The sequence below is a fragment of the Cardiocondyla obscurior genome, linkage group LG02, assembly GCF_019399895.1.
Source record: "Cardiocondyla obscurior isolate alpha-2009 linkage group LG02, Cobs3.1, whole genome shotgun sequence".
Lineage (NCBI taxonomy): Eukaryota > Metazoa > Arthropoda > Insecta > Hymenoptera > Formicidae > Cardiocondyla > Cardiocondyla obscurior.
Window position 1 is genome coordinate 7,035,505 of NC_091865.1, and position 15,639 is coordinate 7,051,143.

General features: G+C 49.1%; 1 protein-coding gene across 3 annotated transcripts in view; it reads right to left on the minus strand.

Moving 5' to 3' along the window:
* The window catches only part of LOC139113325 (pseudouridylate synthase RPUSD2), a 105,215-nt gene that overhangs the window by 17,893 nt on the left and 71,683 nt on the right, over window positions 1-15,639 (minus strand). For all 3 annotated transcript variants that reach the window (XM_070674405.1, XM_070674404.1, XM_070674408.1), the window contains 2 exons: window positions 12,596-12,683; window positions 1,471-1,693 (listed from right to left, as the gene is read on the minus strand). In XM_070674405.1, the coding sequence (XP_070530506.1) occupies window positions 1,471-1,693; window positions 12,596-12,683 (311 nt within the window). The remainder of the gene's footprint in view (window positions 1-1,470; window positions 1,694-12,595; window positions 12,684-15,639) is intronic.

Here is a 15,639-nt window from a genome sequence, read left to right on the forward strand (position 1 = left end):
TGTGGTTTCCCGGCCTCGCGCGCGCCCGAGGATTCACCTTATCTCCACCGCGGTAAGGAGAGGCGGATGATTTACGAGTACGTTGGACCTACCGCCGTGCTTTTCGACCGCCATCGTTGCGCGCGTTTCCTGCGCGTCCACGTCGACCCCGTCACTCACGGTAAAGATCGCGTTTGAAAAATCAAAAGAGACATCCGCCGGGTGTCGCGCTTCCGCACCGGCGCGATTCGAAATATCGCAGACGGTCGAGCGGGATATTCGGGCACGTTGCTTCCGCCCACCTTTCCCGCATCGCAAATAACGGATGCGCTCCGGCGTGCGCGAATTAAACCGTTTATACACGGATTATGCATTTTAGACTTCTGTTTCAAGTACCGCTGTAATCCCAGCACTAATCCGATGTTGCCCGCTTTAGCTGAGCCGCTTTCCACGCATGCGTTTCCGTCTCGTGTAAATCAACTAAATTTGATCCGCATTAGATAGCTCGCCGCATAATATAACGTAACGTTCAAACACAGCTCGCTGTCGATCGTGTTTCGCCTACGTCATACCCGCCTACGGATAAGCGCGGCAGATAGGGAGCGTATTAACGAAAAATCTATGAGCGAAATAAGGATGATCCTTCTCAGCGCGATATAACTCGTCGATCACAATGATACATCGCATTCTGGGCGCCGGCGAAACAAGCTTTAAGCGGATAGCCCGGGAATTCCCGAAATTAAACCCGATCTCATTTGTGCGCGCCTGACAAGGCTCGCCGAATTCCCGGGGCTCTTCCGAAATCAAAGTAAATTCCTGCAGAAGCTAACCTGGATTTATACGGGGCCAATAGGCTTCGTTAAATATGTACGCCAAAGCCTGCCCGAACGTCGGCCGAAATTCCCGCGTCGACCGGTAAACAAGCTTCCGACGAGGAAAGGGGGGTAAAAAAAAAAAAGAATAAAAAAAAGCAAGAAAGAAGGATGGATTTAGAGCGCACCGAGAACTCCCGGCGTCTACGTGTCGTGCACCCGGCACACCTAAATGGATAACGGAACATGCCCTTAATTGAATAACGCGCAGCACTTTGGTGTTATAAAATGCCATTTATGTATGTACCCCGCAATCCACTAAATCCCACTTCCAAAAACGAGGATGAGGGAAAAAAAATGCCGAATCACGTTTTTGAGAATCGCGAAGTTGCGTTCTAGCGGCTAAATAGACGACGAGAGTCGTTCAGAATGAAGGTTGAACTTGGGTTCCCTCCGCTTCATCCAGGCGTTCGAGATGCCGTCGATCTCCGCGATTCAATCAAACTTTAGCCGGCGACGCTTCTCTTTCACAATAGTCGGTTGACATTTTCCGCAAGAAGTCGCGAGAACGTGATCTCGTGTCGGTGACGACGGCGGTGACAAGCGCTCGCTAAAAATCAATCGCGCGACGCGAGGAAGACCGACGTGGCCAGCTGCTTCCGGAGGAACGTACGCTTACCTGTGGACGACGTTAGCCAGGAGATCGTTGTGCCGTAACCTGTAATCAACGTCCACCTTCTGATAGTTGACCGTCAGGGTACCGGCGCGAATGCATCTCTCGTATTCCTCGGCCGGATGGGCGCGGAATTCCCTCGCAAAGACCTCCAGGATCTTCTCGCCGACCCATCGACCTTTTGTGAATGTCGTGAAGGTAAAGTAATAGGGATATACCTTACGAAGACCTGAAACAGAAAGCGCCAGAAACGGCCATGAAGATCTGCAAGAAGAGAGAGAGAGAGAGAGTTCTCGGTAATTACTTCGGATCCCGTAAGCCGTCTTTAAATGTCACGAGGTTTAACGGAGCTATATTAGTTAGTTGCGAAACGATTCGTGCGATTGCCGCGGGCGCTCGCCCGCAATTAATCGGAGATTATCATCCAAGTTGGCGCCGAGCGTGGCTCCAAGGCGAACGTGAATTACGAGAGTATAACGTCTCGGACGCGGGATCGCATAATAAATCACATCGCGGGCGAATACGTAAAAATGTCACTGTTATCTACGAATCTATTATCGCACCGTGTCGCCCTCGCGGACGATTGCATTCGCGCGGCGAAAAAATCCACGCGGAGATTTAACATAAAATCGATCGCGTCTTTACTTGTTCGTAACCTCTCTTCGAAATAAAAAGATGCGGGGGAGGGGTGGCGTATTTAAATTTCTGAAACATCCTGTTACTTCGATCGCGATTGACTTGGAGATTCGCGCCTCAAACGCTTCTTGCGCGAACCGCACTATTTCCGGGTTTCGTTTTTCCCCGCTCGGTCTCTGTCCGACATTAAGTGGAAATTAATCCGCCGGTTCGAATCTTCGTTACGCGTCACCCTCAAATGAGATTTTCGCCCGTGAGAGAAAAGCGAGGCGAGCCTGCAAGTTGATTAATAAGCCTGGATAAGAGGAATAATTTTCTCAGCTTCCCCGTGAGAGAGAGAACGGTCCGCGGCGCAGGGTTAATGAAAGATATACAGTGCTTTAGAAATTCATGCGCGCGCCATATCATTCGCGCCCGATTGAATAATTTAATATCTTTAAAAATTATTCTAATATTAAACTTATTCCGTCCGCGTTTTCCTCGTTCGTTGCCGAGTAATTTCATTAGCCGCGCCGATACTGAAACAGTTAAATCGAGTGGCGGAACGAACGTAAACGTACTGCTAGCCGTTACCAGCTTAAGAGAGATACTCCTGAGAATTTTACGACCCCGAAATGGCTTCCTTCATTGTCCACCGGCCGTCCTGAAGGTAATGCCGCCGTTTCGAAACGTGCCGCGTCTCACTTGAACGAGTCTTTCGCTCTGGGACCCGTGTCGTGCGATTTCCCTGCTGTTTTCCCGGTTCCCGACCAGAAAAAAAGGAAATAAGTACCGAGGGGGGAGAGACTTGATTAATGCCCCGTCGCGCATCCCAGTCGCGTCAAAGGCGCTTTTTCTCAACGTTATATCACTAGAAAGCCGTTCTCTAAAAGACGATCTGCCTATAGGGATTTACGATCATCTGATATTTGAAGTGAAAAGAGGGTGGAATTACTACGCGCTTTGTATCGCGTTTGACATGAACGTTTTGTTAATAAAAAAATAAAATTTAAAAAAAAATAAAATTAATAATAATAAATAGATAAAAAAAAAAGAAAGAAGAGATATATTTCTGCTCAGTCTCCGCGTGTATTTCTTTGATAACGGATCACTTCGGTACCACCGCAATTTTCAACTCTACATTCGAAGCGGAAAGATTAATTTATTTCGGGAAGACCAGTCCTCGCGGAAACAGAAATAACAGGAGTGCGCGCATTACACGGACTTTTCAAGTGGTCGGCAAAGGAAAATTGGAGACGTGGAACAAAAACGCGCGCATCAAAGAGACCGCGTACAATTCCGTTTCGCCAGGATGGGCTGGGCAGGGGTTGACTTTTGTACGAGATCGAATCGGCATGCGCGCGTAGAAGATCCTGAATAAACAGAAACAGTTCGCGGAGGCAAGGAAAACCCCTCGTGTTCTCGCCCGGGTTGAAGTTACTTTAATTAAATTGCCTTCGAAACGCCGGGGACGGCAATCGCGCGGTACTCTCCGTCGAAACGAAAGGGAAGCGGAGGTCATTTGACAATCGAAATGTCTCGGAAGAACTAGCGAGGCTCTCAGGACGTTCCGCGCGGACCGGGTGAACGATTGATCCCTCTCGGGCTTTCGAGAAATAGAACCGTCGGGTCGTTTAACCGAGAGCCTCTCGAGAAGCGGAAGGAAATCGTCTTCGCGCATAAAGAAAAAAAAAAAAAAAAAAAAGAAACAAGCTCGCACGCGCGACAGAGAAAAGGGAGTAAGAGAGGAAAAAGAAGATTAGGCGGTCTGTTTATGGACCGTGAAGAAAGAGCTTCTCGTCGACGTCGTCGCGCTGAGAGATATATCATCTTCAGGGAGGAGTTTGCGCTGCAGAGACGCCAGAAGTGCGCGCGGTTCATATGAATCGGCAATAAAAATTTGCTCCACCGTCGCACGGTGCATTATTAGATATATTTCTCCTTTTGTGCGGCTGTAACAAGTAATTCTTAATCTAATATAATATAATAAGAATGTATCAATTACGGGGCTGTAATAAACCGTAAAAAGTCATTTTTCCCCTCGATTCATTTATTCCCAGGCGATCGTGGGTTCCATCGAGTTCATCGTATAACCGTGGCTTAAAGTAATTACGGCGCTATTACACGCCAATGGGACACGACTACCGTATTCATTGCAGCGAGCCAGTAATTGCCCCCGATGTCGAGGTTGTTCTCGAGACCCTCGACATCTTACCCCGACAACCGCGATACTTTCTTACTCCCTTTGTTTTTCCCTCGACATCGCCGCGCTACACCCCCGTCTGTAACATCATCCGCGATCTCGGTTACTCGTCGATATCCCGCGCACGGAACTTTGCCGGCACGCTCGCGAAATTCCGTCTATAGAAATCTTCTTTCTTGTCAAGCCGGTACCCAAGTCGACGACGCAGGAAAGGGCTTGATTTTCCGTGAAACACTAAGCCGGAAAATTCGAAATGTTCAACGCAAGCGATTTGAGAAGGAAGAAAAAAGAAAAGCCTTGATGAACGAAAGTACGATCGGCGAAACCGCGAAACCTTCGCGGAGTGATATATCCAGTACCGTTTTATTAACGTTATTTATATTTTTCTAAATTTAAGGCGAGCTTTAATCAAATTAATTAGCGAAATATTCGAAGAATAAAAGACATAGCGAGCAGAGATTATGGTTAATCGAACTGAAGTTGGCTTAAATTATCCGAGTCTAGAATAAGACGATTGAATTTCGTTAGTGCATTTCTAATATTATCGAAATATGCAGTAAAAAACGGCCATGAATAATATAATTGAATTTAAGTGGTCGGTAAAAATTTCAACGAGGTTTCGAAATTCCTTAGAGCGCGCCCTTACGTTTTATCGGGACTCTAAGGGCGGCTACTAATTTTGTACAAAACGGAGTGATTCCTGGTATCGATTATCGGCCACATCGGCCCCGTGGCTTTCAGAAAGTCAGGGGAAACGAAGCCACGTCTCGTCGTGAGTCAGCTCACGGGAAGGTTAGCAGAGGTTACGGAGGGCCTGAGGGGGTGAAACTCCGAGCCCTAACGTCCCGCCCGTCTGGAACGACGCCTTGTTTTACGAGTAGCAAACCAATGGCGGTGTGTCGTCGTGGGCCGCTTTGGGTTTCATTCGCTATCGATCGTGCCTCGGCACACAACGTCGCATTCTGCGGCTCGTGTATACGCACGGCCGCTTTTACAAGCGGGAGTAAACACCCTCCGTTGCAGTCCGGCTCGACCAAATCGCATTTTTGCGGTGACTCTCTTCTCTCGTCGTTTGACCGTCTCGCGCGCACCTGACACCTCCGTGACATTTTTCATTTAATCACAAATGGAACACAATTATAAAATCTTTGATATTTCGTGGAAAAAATAAATGAGCAAGCGAGGAAAAAAAAACCGTATTTTTTATTTTTTTTTACATACTTTCGTCGCTGCAGTGACATGCGATATTCTCGGATTCGTGGATTCTGTGGTTCACCGAGTTTAACAGTCAACTAAATGTACTCCTCTATTTACGTTCGGTTAAAGATTTCATTTACTCGTCCACGACATAATTCACGATCGAGAGGAACACGATCGAGAAGGACCCCGGCGCTGCAGAGGACCGTCCCACGAGAGAAATCCAACTAAAATAATCGCACGCTCCTGCGAAATTCATGGACGGTGGTATCCGGCTATCGCTAAATATTTGACAGCAAAGAGAAGATTGTAACTGCCGTTTCGCGGCACCGGAAGAATCCTTAATGACCTCACGCATCACGCGCGAATTTATGGAAAAATCTTGGCGTGGCGGATCGTAAAAATGCATCGCCGCGTGCCGCGAGACGCGCGCGCGGAATGCATATGTGTAAAGGAAAACAATCTTCAAATCAGAGTGCAATCCGCGCTTGTAATGTATTCCACCCCGCGCTTCGACCGTGTATTCGCGCATCGAGGGATTCTCCTATCTTTAAACACGCCAAACCGTCTCTTTTTTTTCCTCCCTTTCGCCAATCAAGGCGCCCGTATAAATCTCGCGACCACGCGCGCGCCGATTCACCCCCTCGTCTCGTCCCCACGTTTATGCATTTAATATCTGTCGGAAATCGGCCGTCCTGTTATACACGTCAGCCCGGTTACACTTTTATTTCCCTGGCATTCGTGCGACCGAACAAACGGCGATAATAAAATATGACTTTAACTGGTCGCGATCCCACTCTCGAAATACCGTATCGATTTCAGCGTGTTCATGTATAATTCATAACATCCTGGCGCGTCTCGCCTTCCACGAGGGAGAGACGGGAGCGACGCATAAGAAAGACAGAAAGCGCCGCACATTTTCAAAGTGTGCGCTTCACGCGCATATGTATGCACGCAAATGTTTTATCATCTTAAATCTCTAACTCTGTCGCCGGTCACAAAGTAAAAACCATCAGCTGTTTATTTCGCATAACACGCGCGAAATGCGTATCTCCATGTCGGCGGAAAGGAGCCGCGTCGCCCCAGCGGCTGAAACGTGACGCTGGATGCTGCACCCTCGATGTACAGAGTGACCACTAGTTGGCGAACGCCGATGAGTCAAACCTACCGATCGGGGCACGCGGTGCATTTCGCTCTCGACGTGAATTCAATCGAGTTTCGCACTTTGGTGGAAAACATTTTTTTTCCCTCAAAACGCAGAATTTCCGCGGCCGAGCGTTATCGTAGGAGAACATGAACGAATTTACGGCCACGCCGTATGCAACGCGCGAGTACAATGCCCGATGTGTGTTGTTGTCCCGCGGATCATCGTACCGCACGCGAATTTCGTGTAATCTCGATACCCTGCCGTCGTTCGCCAGTAAATTTCGGGCTTGTGTTACCTAACGTTTGCGAGCGCGGGCGTGTAGGTATAACTCGCGCGGAGAGATAAGATTAACACGAGGCTCCGAGAACCGCGGTGCGCAAGGCGCGAAGATACCGCACGAGGATTTATCGTCGCGAAACCGGATAATAAGGCATTGTAAAAATTAATCGCGGCCGAGATCGACTCACCGCTCCTCGCGATGACGGGACGAGATTCGCACGCTCGCGAGGGATAATACACGCCGCAATTTTATGCCCGCGAGACGATGAGGTAAGCGTTATCGAGAAATCGACGTGAAAAAAGCCCCCAGGAGCCGCTGAAAATATTAATCGCGCCTCGATCGTCCGCGACGTTTGCGTCCGCGAAATGTTCTTCCGGTGCGGGCTGATTTTTGATCGACCGTTACTACTTGTAAGTACAGGAATAATACGCCGTTACGGGCCGACCGGCGCTTTTTATCTCCCGACGAATCTCGCGTAGCAATTCCCGCAATCAGCAATCGTGCGTTATTTCTGCTGAAATGAGAAAACTCCGGCCGATGCATCGCGAGTAATATCGACTGGCCGGCGGAATAAAAAATGTCCCGTCGTTAACGCGCTTTCGCGTACACGTCGGCGGCGTTTTCGAGTTAATCAAAAAGCGCGTCAACTCTGGCATTTAAAAAATCGTGAAACTGCCCGAATAGCGTATCCCGCTATTACCGTATATATCGCTGTTGAGTGCGCGAAAGCTCACCCGAGCTTTAAAACGCCAACCGTGCGGAATAACGACCCTTTTTTTTTTTTTTCCCTTCTTCTTCTTGCCCTCGCTATATCGCAACCGAGCATTTAATCCGCGTTCTAAATCTGTCGTTTAATCCAATGCGTCGATCTACGATTGCGCCACGTAAGAATCTATAAGCGAATCATTACGGGGCCAAGTAGTTCATCGTTATACTTAGTCAATCAACGTGCAGGATCTAGCTTAGGTCGACGTTTCGTATATCGCGCACACGATCTCTGTTTGTCCTCCGCTAAGTACGGGATGAAGCACGAACTACCGTGAACTAACACAAGTCACGCGGTCGCAAAGTTAGACGAATTCTTCGTCACGCACAGGTTGTTTTCGTTGGTTCTACATGCGACGAATTAAATATGCAGAACGAGGGGGAGGAGGAGGAGGAGGGGGCGTATGAATATGAATCAGGTCGGCACCACTGCGACGGCTTCTCGCGCGAGTGCCGCCCGTCCGCGAGAAAGGCCTATTTCGCTTTCGTTTTCTCGGTTGAAAATAATGAGTCGCGATTAAGCTGCATTCGATTCGCGTTCTCGACTTCGCGGCGCGTAACGCGGAGGGAAAGACCAGCCCGGCTAGAAGTAACGCGTTCCATTTCCTATTCCCCTTTTCCACTTTTCCGACGGCCGAGGGGGAGAAGTTTTCGCGGGTATCAAAGTAGGAAGCTCGTAAAACACCGAGGAAACTTGCGGTCCTATATCTCGATTCGACGGCGGTCCGACTTCTATTACCGTCACTCCCATCCTCCGGCGAGTATATTACATCGCGAGTTACAGAATCTCGAGACGTAGCGTCCTGGTATCGCGCTGCCTGGTATATGTGCGCCATTTCCCGACGCGTTCCTCGCGATGAGGGCTTTACCATTTCATTCCCGCCGTATCGTTAATTAACCAATTAAGCGACTCAGCCGAGCTTCGCTCGCCGTTAATTTCCGATATCCACCATCGAATTCTTCCGTCCCGTGCGGCGCGACGTCAAAATCCAATATTGTAAAATAAATTGAATAGACGAGCGAATGAGAGAGTCGTGTCACTTTCCCGCGAGAGTCAACGAATAATTATACTATAATAATACGTGGAGTCGTTCTCAATAGCGAACCTATCCGCACATAAAATTATTGTAATAGTTAAATAAATTAAGATAAGAGGGAATCGATCGATTCGGAAGTCTGCGTTCGAGAGAAGAATTTTTGCACCTCTACCCTTAACGTTTTTCTGTGGAATCAAACTCACCGATAATATGTGTCGCTACAGTTACGATAATTAACTACAGCTTTGACTAGAGTCTTCAACGTCGTCAAATAGGATGTGGAAAAGTCGCACAGGGAGCTTCCGGCGAGCAGGTGGGCGTCGTAGAAGCTCGTGTTCTCGCAGCCGCGAAGGGCTGCCAGCATATTCTACCTTCGCGAACAATGTCAGCGAGTGCCAAGACGCATCTTCGGGGCGGGCTCAAAGCAACGAGAAATGTCTTCGCGGCCAATTAGAACAGCGCACGTTGGCAAATTGTAGCGCGCGAGGAGGTACAATGCTTCCCAGGAGGTCTCCGTTGTGTGGCAAATGAAGCGACCATTCGATATTACGAATCTCAAGCGCTCTGCAACGACCCTTTACAACTTATTATCGGAATGATAAAACTTAACGCGTACATCGCACCTCGAAGCGACCTCGATTCAACTTCGTTAATCTAATAAGTTTTCTCCAATCGATTTCTTTACGACACGACGATCGCGAATGAACGCTGCACCGAAACTTCCGTGCGAGAGAGACACGAGCGTGCACGCGCGGAGTAAAGGTGGACGGAGTTTGCCGGGAACCGAATTACCAAGACCCCAGGATCGGCCGGTACGATAACGTATACTGAGGGTTCCCTTAACTCGAGAGGATGGGATCGGATCTAGATTTGAATCACGTTGAAATTCGCGTCGGCTCCTCGGCCGCAAGTCGCGCGCGCGTACGTTTTGAGGATCGGGGCTGATCGCAGATGGCGAAGATCTCAGCGTGTACCACGCGCGACGGTAAGCCGACGTTTCGGATTTCGGGGCTTCGAAATCCGGCGTTTGCGGCATTACGACGTGCCATCCACCACTCAGAGTACGGTCAAAGCCGCCATTTCGCCGAACAAGATCCCTCAGAATAGGATCTCGCAGTTTCAATCAGCTTTTGAGTAATATTATCGTCTGAAAAATCCTTAACGTCCTCCCAGCACTTTTTTTTTTTTTTTTTTTGTGAAAAATAAATAATTTTCTACCGTAAGTTTCTTTCAGAAATCTAAACTAAAGTACCCTTCCTTCCAGAGAAAAGAAAAACGGAAAACTATTAACCGAGAGCGTGACTCGAAAGCCCTTGTGACCTACTCTGGACAATGCACCGCCCTTAATTCCCGCAACGAGCTTGCGCCCGCGAGCGTACCTGCATACCTAAAGCATCCCGCGCGACGTCTTCGGGTTCGATCGAGCGCGATGCATTTAAGGGGCGCAAGATGCACGAGGAGGCGAGTGCGGGGCGTACAGTCGACAAACGTATATGCAGCTGTCTGTCTTCCGAGTTGCATTAATAGGTCTTTGTTTTGCCGCATGGCCGGGGAAGGACGAAAGGGGGTGGGCGAGGGAGCAAACGAGAGAGAGATGCCCAAGCGCGTCGTTGGCGCGGCTCTCTATTATTCGAATGTGGAGCAGATATCGGTTGTCGATATTGCCATACGCCCCGTCTAAATATCCGATCGATCGATCCCTTTTCTCGCGTTTCTGTAACCAGCCCGTCGCACCCTTCGCGCCCTGCCGCGGCCATTCTCTCTCCCTTTCGGCCTTTCTTCGCGCGTCTTCCGCCGACGGCAATTCCGTATTCTCGCCTCGACTTCCTCCCCTTCATCTATTCTCCATTTCTCTCCCTTTCTCTCGCCGCAGCCGCACGCTGCGAGCGGCCGTTATCGCGAACGGCAGCCCTAACTCGCGATAATGAGCTCACGTCGGCGTGCGGCACGTATCGCTCGATCCGACAATGCCGAACGATCGTTTCCGCGGTACGCTGGGACTGCGCCACGGTTTTTCTCTCTTCGCCCGGGATGTACCTACGTTAATCGCGCCAATGGCTCGGCGAAAGAAGCGTCGATTCGAACTGCTGGAAAAGTTAACCGGGCGCTATATCACGCTCCGCACAAAGCGCGAAAGAATCCGTGAGCGTTAAAAGCACTAAAATTGCGGCATCGCTCCCGTCTATCGCTTTAACGATTCCGCCGGCTGGATAAAGATACGATTAAAAACATCTTTCGGAAATTGTTCGCGCGGCAAATATCACTTTTGCCCAACGGCAACGATTACATTTACAGAGCGCGATTCGTTCAACAGTTTCGAATATCTCTCAAAATCTCGACCGCCGCGTCGAGCCCGGTAACGAGATCGTTAAATTTTCCTCTTAAGGACGTTTCCGGATGTTTCCGCGCCGGGCGATAAAAATCGAGGGAGCCGCTAAAACGTCGCGGTTTGCACCCGATGGAGATGGCAGCGCGTCTCTCCACGTGGATATCCACTCGCATTGATTATCGGACGCGCACGATGAACCGATGAGAGTCTCCCTCTCGTCGAAACGGTAATTTAATTACTCCCCAGCCGCTTCTCCGTTTCAGCAACGCGTTCACGGATTCCGTTTCCCTTTGCGCGACACGCCGTCGCGTTATCACAGCCCACCGCTGCCGGCGATAATGAGCTCTCGCGAGCGACTAGGCGGTCCAGGACGATGCCGGATAATACCGCGAAATACGAGGCAAAACGAGAATACGCGGAGCGTCTACCGAGCGTTTCCGGATATTCCGATCGCGGCGCGTATTGGCACACGATAAACTCAACGGCTAGCCGGCAGGCAGCTGCAACCGAATCCAAATTGACTTAACTGCCAGGCGGTGTATCTCGCGCGCAGCCGGAGTTTATACGTGACGCGACAGTTTTATTCCACAAAAGAATACGCCACCGTATCGTTCGACAAGGGCCGTTATCAGCGCGCGCGGTGAATACGCCGACGCTCGCCCGCAGCCTTTTGAAGCCCCCCTTTGAGTGACGGGGGCGCCTTTACGCGGGATCGCGAGATTAAGATAACAGTTTCTTTGTGTAATACGATCTGAATTTTAGATAAGAGTCGTCGGTAAACCCCCCGCGTTATCTTCCGCCGAGTAAAACTTAAAGAAAAAAAAAAAAACAAAGAATCGCAGAAACTTTTTTTTTATACGTTGATTCGAGATCTAAAGAATCTCATTTTTTTTTCGATCAACTATGGTTGATACCTTCGGGCTGTCGATCGAGTGAAGTATCGCGCAAGGAGACAGTCGGCGCTTACCCAAATTGCCTTTCGTTCGCCAAAATTGGAAAATAATGAAGAGATTGGAAACCGATGGCGGTATCGCGGAAGTACGTTGGCGCTTCGTCAAATCTGTTGCATCGCAGTTTTCACTTTGCACGTTTGGACTTCCGTGGGGAATGATCGACTGCCTCGCCCATCGACGGGCGAGAAGGCCGACGGGTTGTCACGCCGGATGGTATTTATCCGACGGATTATCCGCGATTACTTGGCTCGTCGATGGCCGGCGAACTTGCGCGCCCGAGTGCAAGACCAACATTGTCGAAAATCACTCCGTTCAAGAGCGGTCTGCGAGTTTTTCAGTCGGCTTTCGCGGAACGCCGAGCTCGGAAAGTGTTGGTCGGGACCACCTTCCAACGGAGACGTCATTAATTCAATATTCTGAATGCGCAACGGAGAAATAAAATAGGATCTAGGATCGCGCGAGCGATTCTCTCGCGGCCTTGCAGGCCGAGAAACTCAAGATCGCGACGGCCTAATCCGCCAGTTAATCCGAAGTATTAGACGAGACCACCACGGTCTTGGGCCGTCGGTGGATTAAATACGAAACGTCTGATATAAAATACTGACCGTGCTCCACGTAATAACTGGTCTCGTTGTACCGCTCGTCCGTGAATCCCGGCCTCTTCGCTTTCAGCGCTTTCGTTTCCAATTTTGCCTGGAACAAAGAACGTAGTAGATAAGTGACCGGAGTGGTCAGCCGCGGCTGCATGCAACTTCGCGGTATCCAGTATATGCGGAGTAACTGCGCGCCGTATACACCGACGTAAAAGATATATATACATATATATATATATATATATAAAACAATAGAATTTCACGAGACAATAGCCGGGCTTTTTGACGTTGGAGAAGCTAGTCGAAAGTGATGAGCGTGGATAAATGTCATTTCGCGACGCGCACGTTGCGAAATAACGTTAATACGAAAGTACGCGGTGCTTTCTAGCTATCGAACGCCCTTAACCCCGGAGGGAGTAAATTGTATTTCGCCGGGACGCGGGCGTGCTCCAGTTTTTGCCCCCGTTGAATAATACCCGCGGCAAAAATCGCGGTTATGCCGGATTTATGGCGGGCCCGATTAAAAACGGAGATATACACGCCGACGTTATTTGTCACTTGCGACTGAAATAAAGGGCGCAGTAGATAAGTGGACGAGCTAGTCAGAATGGCGGCTCCATACGCCCCGCTCGCGGGAGAAAGGGAACGAGAGGGGTGAAGAGAGGGAGCTGACATATGGCGACGATAAATTTATCATACAAAAAAATGCGGCATTTCCAGACAATAAGGGGCATACGGGGGAATCGGCGACAACGGTGGACAGCGGAAAATAGAAACTCGCGGCGCGGCCTCGCGCGCATTGTTGGTGGCCCGCAGCGAGTCGACGTCCGTTTATTGAATTATCACGCGGCCGTTTATTTATGACGTTTTATTTGCATCGAAGAAACTGCAGCGCTCCGTTTATCGGAACGAATCAATCACAAGGAACGACGGTGCGTCCTAGAAATGCGTGAAATTTAAGATCCCGGGTTATGAGAAAGCACTGGCGCACCGATATGAATCCCGATAACGGCGATAAATCCTGCAGAACGACCGAAAGTTCTGCGGTCCGCGAAACTCGGCGAAATTTTCCTAACGGCATGGTCTTACACGTGCTCGCAGAAGTTTACCCTGTGCTCGAAGCGCGAAAACGGCGAGAGAAGACAACGGGCACGCTAATTGTTACGTACATATATGGCGCGCCGAGAAACGCGCGAGTGTCACGAAGGTTGAACGTTGTCGTCGTCCACAGCTGCGAAGCCGCCAAGAATACGGCGCAACAAAACGAATTGCAATTTTACATAAACGCGGCGGCTGAAAGTGCCGAAGTCGAGCGTGTGCGACTAATTAAAAAAGAAAAATAAAATAAAATAAAACGCTACGCCGTGCGCTACGTGCAGACGCATAAATGCACGCCGCATTTTCATCCGCATCCCGACCGCCGAACGGGGCCGTTTCGTTTTAGTTCGAGACTCGGCGAACCGTGATATTCCGCGATAGAGAACGCGCGATTAACAAAACTAGCGTAAATCACCGGGATACGGCCGACTCGTCGGCTGCCCCGCGAAATTCTCTCATTAAAGCGATTCCCGCCGCGTTTTACCACGGTGGACTTGTCGGCTATTATCGCGAGAAAATCGCCGAGCGTTAATTGGAGCAAATATTAAGGCGGCGTATTAAGCCCTTTGAAGCTTGAAACCCGAGCGGAAATGCATTAATAACGAGCTAAAAAAGCAACATATTTAAACTTATTTTTTTTTTTTTTTTTTTTTTTTTTACCACGCATTAGTTTACTGCGCATACTGACCTATGCTGAAGCGCGTTTGACTGCCGAGTCCGCCGAGCCCACCGGCCACTACGGTCAGCTGCGAGCACGTGCGTGTGTTTACCTCGATTGGGTCCACGTGGCACGGGCCGCGCGGGCGGCGGGCCCGGAGATCAGTGACTGTGACAGCCGAGCGCGCGCAAACATAGATCAGTACGCGCTGTAGGCTAGTACGCAATGAAAAGCGTTTAGATATCGAGCTTTCTTAGCTCGTTATTAGCCAGTAATAATTGTTTAATAGCTATAGACGTTTCGAGCGTTACATTTCTGGTTCATTGTCTGACTGGACAGTCTGCCATACAGTCACGAGATAAACCACGGATTGTTCTCTTACGTGTCTCCGTGCACGCAGAGCGACAGATGCACAAGGGGACCGAGAGCTCTGCTCAAAAAGGGGGAGAAGGAAAGTTTTCTCATAAAATAATCATTTTAATTATATCATTAATTAAAATTAACAACGACATCCGGCGCGCCACGTTTTACTCGTTTGAAACAAACGGCGCATTACATTAATGGATTCTAATATCCGTGTACGCGACACGTTTTAATTAACGCAGACAATAATTAGTCGAAATCGCGGGAGCATCGGCCGGCGTAAATCGGATTATACGGGGCGTTGCGCGAATTTTCGATGGCCGATAGTGGCGTGCGGTACGATACGACCGACATAGCGGTATCGATAGACGGGAAAGAACTTCTCTGTGAGCATTACGTGCTCATCAATAATTATTCGACGTAGCCCGCCGTGTTTCTCGGCAAAAATCTAAATTATATTAAATATATTGCCGGAATAGAGGACCTTCCACAAACTCTGCGATATCGAAAGAATCGAAAGAACGCGAGAAATGCATCGCGAAAATGATAATTTTACGCCGGCAATTCTTTTTCTTTTTTTTTTAATTAAATAAGGTGTTAACGATTGACTTTCTGCATTTTCTTTCCCTCCCCTCATTTACTAACTCGGTTATAACCGTTTCGATGAAGTGTTACACTGAATAATGCATAGAGTGCACAATCGCATTTTTGCGTTGGTGCATCGAGTTACCGTTGCATTACAGCTAATTAGAATAATGATCGGCTATTTCAGCCCGGCCGTTTTCACGGGAGCGAGATAACATATATTAAATGGAAACATTTTGTGAAAATTAATATGTATATTTATCCGTCGGCATATGCGCGCTCTGGGACAAACAGCTTGCTTCAAGAGCGCTACTAATTGCATCGCTCGGGTACGCGCTTCATAATTGACCGA